General features: G+C 45.5%; 1 protein-coding gene across 1 annotated transcript; it reads right to left on the bottom strand.

Moving 5' to 3' along the window:
- Positions 1–758: 758 nt before the first annotated feature.
- LOC140116365 (olfactory receptor 51A4-like) lies at positions 759–1709 on the bottom strand. Its single transcript, XM_072132894.1, has one exon. It carries the CDS (start codon positions 1707–1709, stop codon positions 759–761), a length of 951 nt encoding a protein of 316 aa, XP_071988995.1.
- Positions 1710–10195: the final 8486 nt, after the last annotated feature.

Genomic DNA, 10195 nt, shown 5'->3' with positions numbered 1-10195 from the left:
GACATCACATGACCGGGTATCTAATGAGCCATGCACCTGTGTGTCATCACATGACCAGGGAAATAACGAGCCGTGCACCTGTGTGACATCACATGACCAGGGATATAACGAGCCGTGCACCTGTGTGTCATCACATGACCAGGGAAATAACGAGCCGTGCACCTGTGTGACATCCCATGACCAGGGATATACCAAGCCATGCACCTGTGTGACATTACATGACCACAGATATAACAAGCCATGCATCTGTGTGACATCACATGACCAGGGATATAACAATCCATGCACCTGTGTGACATCACATGACCAGGTATATAACTAGTTGTGCACTTGTGTGATATTACATGACAAGGATTATAAAGATCAGTGCACCTGTGTGATATCACATGACGAGGGATTTAATGAGCTGTGCACCTGTGTGACATCATATGACCAGGGGTATAACGAGCCGTGCACCTGTGTGACATCACATGACCTGGGATATAACGAGCCGTGCACCTCTGTGACTGGGGATATATAAGGACCCGTGTACTGTTGTGTATACTATTATAGCCAGTGTATATATGTACTGTATGTGTAGTGTAGACTTATACCGTGTCAGGCACAGAGAGCAGGAGAAGAGTGAAGAAATCAGCCAATTTTTGAGGATAACTGAGTTTATTTGATGTTGAGCTTTAGAGCATCTCTACGTCCCACATGATGTTCTGCATTGTTCTCCTACACTGAACCCTTGACCTCCATGGTGGGCTTTGTACCCTCTACCAGAGAACTTTCCTCAGGTGGAAGGTTTCTCGGAAGCTCTCACGAATTTGTCGGCTCTTGATGCTGTAGATGATTGGGTTCAGCATTGGTGGAACAAAGAGGTAAGCGTTGGCCATGAAGTTTATAAAACCTGGAGGGACATGTATGTGGAATCTGTGGACCACAGATAGGGCAACCATGGGGATGTAGAACATGCAGACTGCCCAGAGATGGGACACACACGTGTTAAACAACTTGTACTGCTCCATCTTGGAGGTGGCGTGGAGAACCGCTCTGATGATCAGGACGTAGGAGATGACAATTACAATCATGTCTACAGTTACCGTGCAGATGATCACGATGAGGCCGTACACAATGTTGAAGGTGTTGGTGCCATCACATGCCAACTTCATCACATCCTGGTGCAAACAGTATGAGTGGGACAGGACATTCCCCTTACAGTATGGAAGAAACTGGAGACTGCTGACCGGTGGGATGTGAATAATTGTCCCTCGAAAGGCTGAAATCAGGATGATCTTGGCCACAACTGAATTGGTAAGAATGACCGTGTACCTTAGAGGGTGACAGATGGCCACAAAACGGTCAAACGCCATGGCAACCAAGAGTGTTGACTCTGTGATAGACAATGAGTGGATGAAGAACATCTGGAAGAGACACAACTGAGATTTGATCTTATGGTGGTGGAACAAGAAGATGCTGAGCACCGAGGGACTGGTGGAGAGTGAGAAGAGGATGTCAGTGATGGCCAATGTGGACAGGAGCAGGAACATGGGCCGATGGAGTTTGTGGTTATGATGTACCACGTGGAGGATGAGACCATTCCCCACGATGGAGACGAAGAACATGAAACAGAAGGGAACTGATATCCATCCGTAGATGTTCTCCAGGCCTGGCAAGCCAACCAGGTGGAAAGTGGTGGGAATGTGACTGCCGTTCCACATGATCATCACTGAGCTCAGTCAGTGGACGTGGACAACCTAATACAGGCAAGAAACTGACATCAGATAAATCATGAAGGTTCAATATAACAACATTTTATCTACATTATCAATGACTTTGTTCACGAGTCTCCACCGGGAATGGAAAGAATTTACCAGAATTGAGAAAAATTGGAATATCAAGAATTTAGAGGATAAAATAAGGGTCTCCGATTCCTTCCCTTCTATAACTTCCGGCTGCATTTTCAGGCTCGGAGATTGGTACGGATTGTGGAGAGAAGTTCCGGAGGCAGTGTTAACCCTTTAGATCCGGGGTTAAGGAGAGGACTCCCTCTTTAAGATTCGTCACCCCATCATATGTCAGTCTTTCAGAGGGTCAGTGTGTGAAGCGCTTTATAACTGGCGATATAACATTAAAAAAAAATTTAAATTAATTTAATAAAGTCTTGTTTAAAAAAAAAATAGAAAGTAAAAAATTGACAATTATCCCGCCCGAAATTTGGAAAAATAAAAATAAACATAATTGGTATCAGCGAATGTGTAATTACCCAAACTACACAATGGTTGCAAAAAAAAACTATAGTAAAAAATAAAAAAAAATTAGTAAGTAGTAGTAAGAACTGTAAGGCAAAATGGCAGCAAAAAAGGTGAGGTTATCCAAGGGGAAAAATATAGTAATGGGTTTATGAAATTAAAAATGTTTTTACAAAGAAAAAAGGGATTAAATTGTGAAAAAAAAAATTGTAAAACTTCTAAAGAACTATATGACTTTGGTGCCATTAGACTCTGGGACTTATCCAACAGAAAACAAGTCCTCATACAGCAACAATCACTAATGATCAGAATCCTGATTCTTGACTTCACAGCATTTACAAAACAATCATCCATTTGATGTGCATTGTGGGAAATACGGTATTCCTGTATTCATATACATCAGGCTCCTCCCACTGGACAGGCTCCTTCCCACAAAGATCCGGGGAATTCTCAACTTAAAATATTGCAATTCATCATACAATATAAAATATGATGTAACAGTAATCATGTTGCCGTTTCTGGTAGAATCAATGACCAGGGTTAGATTAAAGGGGTTGGCCACTTGACATTTATGCTTAAAACTCTTTGCATTTGAACCAATACTTAAAGGGGCTGTCCAGGGCGTGAAAACATGGCTGCTTTCGAATAAAAAATAACTCCCCATGTGTTTTATTTCTACTATTGCAGCTCAGCTGGTTAGAAATGGATAGGGATCGGTTACGATACCAGGTGCTACCCATGGGCAGGTGTGGAGATGGTTTTGGAAAATCTTTAAATTAAGTGACTGCATCTTATCCCGCCTTTAGTGTTGAGGGGGGGGGGATATGAGGGGGAGGGGCTTACTGCCCCAATTTCTGGACAGGATTTTTCTACTCCAGTAATTATTAGGATGGGATGTTTCAGTATTTAGAGAAGTTGGTTTCTCCTTACGTCCCTCGAAGCTTCTTCCCGAGATTCGGGTGAAGGATCTGATTGTTTGCTAGAATTTTCTTCAAGTTTTCTGGATAAAATAAGATTCAAAGTTCATCAAAAAACTTCCATATCATCTAATTATTTAACTTCTCCAATTATAACAACTTCTGGCATCATCAGGCTACGAGCACAAATCTGGGATGTCCCTCATGTGTCCTGCCAAGAACCTGGGCTACAAACCTGAGTAGATGAAGGCAGTTTGGCATCTCCAACATCCAATATGCACTACCGAGCACAGGCGTGAGGGCGGCCTCTCCAGAATCCTCTCCAGCAGAATCTTCCTACCCAATGATCGCTCAATTTACTGCTGAAGTTCTAGGGTCATCAATGGTCCCAAAACTGACATCGTATGGATGAATCTGATACAGTGATCTACCAAGAAGGGGCTTCATAACCATTGATTTGTGAATCGATGGTAAAGATGGCTAGGTAGACCCCTTCCAGACAAAATTTGGCCAATCATTTGGTCAGAAGCTCCTGCAGGCTCCTTTCCATAATGTATGAAGAGAACTTATATAAAATTTTGTTAAACGGATCCTATCCCCCTAACTGAATTAATCGGCTTTACCCATGATATCCGATGTTTACTGGAGGTGCCGGACACCAGAAGGGTCTCTACTCCAGCAGAAGGATCTCTGCTTCCCCAGAAGGACCTCTGCTCCAACAGAAGGATCTGCTCCACCAGGAGGATCACTGCTCCACCAGGAGGATCTCTGCTCCACCAGAAGGATTTCTGCTCCACCAGGAGGATCTCTGCTCCACCAGAAGGATCTCTGCTCCACCAGGAGGATCTCTGCTCCACCAGGAGGATCTCTGCTCCACCAGAAGGATCGCTGCTCCACCAGGACTAGCTATTCTCCACCAGGAGGATCTCTCCTCCACCAGAAGGATCGCTGCTCCACCAGGAGGATCTCTGCTCCACCAGGAGGAAATCTGTTCTACCAGGAGGATCTCTGCTCCACCAGAAGGATCTCTGCTCCACCAGGAGGATCTCTGCTCCACCAGGAGGATCTCTGCTCCACCAGGAGGAAATCTGTTCTACCAGGAGGATCTCTGCTCCACCAGAAGGATCTCTGCTCCACCAGAAGGATCGCTGCTCCACCAGAAGGATCGCTGCTCCACCAGGAGTATCTATTCTCCACCAGGATGATCTCTGTTCCAAATATTTTGGGACTACCCATTGTTTACTCCCAATTAACTTTTAGTAAAGTCCATCCTATCGACAGTATTGCTGCTCCGATGGAGATGGATCCTCCTCCACATGTATCGGCTGGAAATGCGTTGGTTCATCTTATTTTGTATCTCAGTTGTGGATGTTCATCTATTTTTTAATCAAGTGTAAGTAAAGAAACTCTTAATGAGCACTTGGATGCTGTGGCAATTCGGCACAAAATGGAAATCGTTGGGAAACCCGACGAAAGTGTGTCCGATGGACCCTTAGTAAATGAGCCCCAATATGTCACATCCTTCTTGTAAAGGTCTTTGGGTGGAGGGTTCGAGGGGGGTTGGGGAGGGGGAAGTTCTGAAGGGAGCTGGAGGGAATGTTAAGTTTATATCAATAATATGAGTGTTGCTATCTTAAGCCTTAATTTAAGGGTCTAAATGTGTCCAGGAGAAGGTTTTTTGCGTGGAAGGAAATTCTCAGAACACAATGTAAAATTGTAAAAAAAGGAAGATGTTTATAGATTCAAGAACGGACAATTTAGTAGGATCTTCAAGGTTGCAATGCCAAGAAAAAGGGAGGGGTCCTAGTCACACACCATGACAGTCCCTCCCCTGAAGGTTAATAATAAAACAATATGTGACCAAGAGGGTAGATTTATTATAATACACTGTAAATAGTCTCCCCTTTACGTTGGTAATTATTTACGCTCCTAATTATAGTCAGCGTAAATTTTTACAGAAAGTATTTTAGAAAATTAAGGAAATGGAACTAGGGAGAATAATTATTGGGGGTGATTTCAATGCCATAGTGGACCCCGATTTAGACGCGACCACCAGCGCAAAATGGACATCCACTAAAGAGCTGATTACTAAATTAGACCTCCACGATGTATGGAGATACCAACATGGGAACGAAAAAGACTTTACTTGTTTTTCTTAGCCCCACGAGAGTTATTCGCGCATTGACCTTTTCCTTTTGGGCTCAAATCGGTTAGCAAATATAAAGGAGGTATCAATGAATTTACATCGTATGGAAAAGAATCTATGCAACCGCCTGGAGGGGAAGTCATGGTGCACATGGGTCTACCTAAAACCTTTGTTCTTATATCCGTCCATCTGCCGCTGTAACTGGTATTGGCCTCTCTAGTGGAAGTTTTGAGCTAAGTAACGGCACAAGACAGGAGTGCCCACTGTCAACCCTGCTCTTTAACCTTTTTATCGAACCCTTGGCACACTCCATAAGGCAGAATAGAGAGATAAAGGGTATCAAAACAAATACATCGGAATACAAAGTCAGTCTATATGCAGAGGACATCGTGATTTGGTGCACAGATCCATTAGGATCGCTTAGTGCATTAGGGACTACGATTAAGGCGTTTATAAAGTGAATGTAGATAAAAGTCATATTTTGCTCTTTAATGGAAACCCCCATACTCAGTTAGGAAATAATCGATACATTTAAATTCTTATGGGCTAAAAGGAGCTTTCTATACCGAGGCGTTCAGATAGGACGGACCTTAGATGATACTGGGAGAGTGAACAGCCAGCGGCTACTGGATAGGGTTAAAATACTCTGTAAAAGGGGCTCATCTATAGCGACATCCCTACTTGATAGAACAGGCCTGGTTATGGGGCCTGGTCATTTAAAAAGCCTAGGTGGGTTATGTACTGCCAAAAAATTTGGGAGGTGCAGGGCTCCCCAACATAGTGTGCTACCAAGAAGCGGCTCTATTGGAAGCCATTAGGAAGTGGTGGTTGGGAGGCGAGATGCAAGATTGGTGGATGACCATTGAATTAGAAATGGCTAAGCTATCGACACTAAAGGCCCTGGAGCTGAAAGGGAAAAAAAGATTAGGAACCATACGTAGCGATACCTTGGAAACGACACCATTGACACTACATGTCTGGAGGAAATACTGTAAACTATTTGAGGATAAGGTAAAATTCTCCCCAAGGATATAGACTTAGAGTCGCTACAAATCCTTACTGAAATTTTGGATTAGATGGACTGGATCCAGGCTGGCATTAATAACTTGGAGTCAATGAGGAAGGACGGTTGCTATGTGGGAGCAAGGTCTAGTCAGCTATATGAATTTTAAACAAAATTGGATTGGTTGGCTGAAGCTGGAATTCTGAGGGGCGTCGTGCGGCTGGGTAGGGGCAGTACATCACATTAATATTAATTTACCAGCTTAATAATGTAAATAGATGAAGATTCATCCAGGGAATCGTCTAGGATCGTCTCTGGAGGTCGGGTAGTGTATGCCGGGGGATCGAGCTTTCTTCTCTCCTTTCTTTCTTCTTTCCTCTCTATGTTCTGTATTGGTTCCCCCCCCCCCCTCTCGCTCTAAGACCCCCTCTTCTTTTTTATCCCCCTCCCCCTTTTCCTCTTAGTAAAGTGCCGTGTAGGTTTTTGGAGAAGTACATATTCGAAAGATTTTTCTTTCCCCGTTTAATCCTGTGTATGTTGTATGAAGAGGGCTCAAACTGCTTGTACGGTGCAGAGCATTAAGGGGTTAATCTTTGGATCCAGGAGCATTGGTCAGTCCCTTTCAATTTTGCTGGAGACTGCGTTGACTTCATGATGTCCCCCCATTATAAATCTGGAAGCCCCAAATGCCAAGTACAGACTGGATGGGTCTATAGATAATGGACTGTGCAGAGGGCGAGTTACATGGACCAACCACAGTGCAGAGGACGGGGTTCCATGCATCATAGTGCTACATAATGGTGATAATTACTGTATGATGCTGCTATCATACAGGAAATCAGGGACTCCCGGCATCATATATCACTATGAGGTCCCGTCCTCTGCGCTGTGGTCAGTCACTGTGATAGGTACACGGTCCCCGCATTAGTCTTTCCTGAGATGTTCCTCCATCTTCCTGCAGTGAGGCCGAGACATTTTTTGCAACTTTTTATAAAAAATCTTACTAGTCCAACTATTAAAACCATTGACACCCCATTCTATAAGTCCTGAGTGACATCATGTTATATTTTTTCCAGAACAGGGGCCCAAGGAAATGTCCTGCACCCCATGTGATGTAAAAACCATCATCTACAGGAACCGACAACTGGAATCAGGGACCTCCACATTTCATGGAATCGTCAGGTTTAATGGGGTCATCTGAGGATTAGGGGTAAATGATCTTCTACCAGAAGAAAGGTGTCGCCCCACATCTTATACACATTGGGGGTCATTTACTAAGGGCCCGATTCGCGTTTTCCCGATGTGTTCCCTGAATATTTCCGATTTGCGTCGATTTCCCCTGAATTGCCCCGGGATTTTGGCGCACGCGATCGGATTGTGTCGCATCGGCACCGGCATGCACGCGACGGAAATCAGGGGGCGTGGCCGAACAAAATCCCGACGGATTCAGAAAAACCGCCGCATTTTAAAAAAAAATTTGTCGCGGAGCTTGCACTTACCTTCACTCAGCCCGGCTCGGTGTACTCCAGCGCGTTCCGATGCTTTTCAGCGCAGCAGCGCCACCTGATGGACGGCGGAGGAACTGCCTTAATAAATCCCGGCCGGACCCGAAGCCACCGCAGAGAACGCGAATGGACCGGGTAAGTAAATCTGCCCCATTGTATACACAGGATTGTCTTATGTGTCCCTGAGAGATAATATCAGGAGCTTTATTTAACAGATAAGATGATAAATCGCAACATCAACACAATTCGGGGTCAGAGTTGCCCTTTATCAAGATAACAGAGACCTTGCATGTTCTCCAGATTAGTTACAGGAGAAACTAAAGATCTCTTGGAGATCTCTTATTAAAACTTACTTATAATAAGACATCTCCAACTCTCTTCATCCTCCGCTCACACCTCGTTCTTACTCACCACAGCAGCACAGAGGAATCATGAGCAGTGGAGCAGCAGTGATGATGGAGCAGCTCGGGGTCATGTCTTGTAGATTTTCTGTACAAAGTGTTTAGATGGATGAAATCTGAAGAAGATTTATAATGCGGGGAAATCCTTGGGGTCTGAACAGCGTTATATTCTCACATGAGCAAAGCTGAAAACCGAAAATAAATCACAAAAATCTCAGCGGAAATTCCGGGACCAGGGAATTGGCATGAGTAACGTAATGCCCCATGTCTGCCCCTTGGGGTGACTAAGTAAAGCCTGACCTTATTGTCCTCCTGTTATTCTTGCTCTCAAATACTTTTAACCCTCTGCAAAGGCTGAAATCTGAAGTACTAGACTGGTCCTAGACTGTATCCACCACTGAGGTGTCCTAGACTGTATCCCACCACTAAGGTGCCCTAGACTGTATCCATCACTGAGGTGTCCTAGACTGTATCCCACCACTGAGGTGTCCTAGACTGTATACCACCACTGAGGTGTCCTAGACTGTATCCCACCACTGAGGTGTCCTAGACTGTATCCACCACTGATGTGTCCTAGACTGTATCCCACCACTGACGTGTCCTAGACTGTATCCACCACTGAGGTGTCCTAGACTGTATCCACCACTGAGGTGTCCTAGACTGTATCCCACCACTGAGGTGTCCTAGACTGTATCCCATCACTGAGGTGTCCTAGACTGTATCCACCACTGAGGTGTCCTAGACTGTATCCCACCACTGAGGTGTCCTAGACTGTACCCCACCACTGAGGTGTCCTAGACTGTATCCCTCCACTGAGGTGTCCTAGAATGTATCCCACCACTGAGGTGTCCTAGACTGTATCCACCACTGAGGTGTCCTAGACTGTATCCACCACTGAGGTGTCCTAGACTGTATCCACCACTGAGGTGTCCTAGACTGTATCAACCACTGAGGTGTCCTAGACTGTATCCACCACTGAGGTGTTCTAGACTGTATCCCACCACTGAGGTGTCCTAGACTGTATCCCACCACTGAGGTGCCCTAGACTGTATCCACCACTGAGGTGTCCTAGACTGTATCCCACCACTGAGGTGTCCTAGACTGTATACCACCACTGAGGTGTCCTACACTGTACCCCACCACTGAGGTGTCCTAGACTGTATCCACCACTGAGGTGTCCTAGACTGTATCCACCACTGAGGTGTCCTAGACTGTATCCACCACTGAGGTGTCCTACACTGTATCCACCACTGAGGTGTCCTAGACTGTATCCACCACTGAGGTGTCCTAGACTGTATCCCACCACTGAGGTGTCCTAGATTGTATACCTCCACTGAGGTGTCCTACACTGTATCCCACCACTGAGGTGTCCTAGACTGTATCCCACCACTGAGGTGTCCTAGACTGTATCCACCACTGAGGTGTCCTAGACTGTATCCACCACTGATGTGTCCTAGACTGTACCCCACCACTGAGGTGTCCTAGACTGAATCCCACCACTGAGGTTTCCTAGACTGTACCCCACCACTGAGGTGTCCTAGACTGTATCCCACCACTGAGGTGTCCTAGACTGTATCCACCACTGAGGTGTCCTAGACTGTATCCACCACTGATGTGTCCTAGACTGTACCCCACCACTGAGGTGTCCTAGACTGAATCCCACCACTGAGGTTTCCTAGACTGTACCCCACCTTTGAGGTGTCCTAGACTGTACCCCACCACTGAGGTACCCTAGACTGTACCCCACCACTGAGGTGTCCTAGACTGTATCCCACCACTGAGGTGTCCTAGACTGTATCCCACCACTGAGGTGTCTTAGACTGTACCCCACCACTGAGGTGTCCTAGACTGTATCCCACCACTGAGGTGTCCTAGACTGTATCCACCACTGAGGTGTCCTAGACTGTATCCACCACTGATGTGTCCTAGACTGTACCCCACCACTGAGGTGTCCTAGACTGTATCCCACCACTGAGGTGTCCTAGACTG

Source organism: Engystomops pustulosus, chromosome 2, assembly GCF_040894005.1.
Source record: "Engystomops pustulosus chromosome 2, aEngPut4.maternal, whole genome shotgun sequence".
NCBI classification, from domain to species: domain Eukaryota; kingdom Metazoa; phylum Chordata; class Amphibia; order Anura; family Leptodactylidae; genus Engystomops; species Engystomops pustulosus.
This window is presented reverse-complemented; position numbering and strand designations above follow the sequence as displayed.

Excerpts from the sequence above, each read along its gene's own strand:
- LOC140116365 (XM_072132894.1), bottom strand. The coding sequence starts at position 1,709 with ATGATCATGTGGAACGGCAGTCACATTCCCACCACTTTCCACCTGGTT.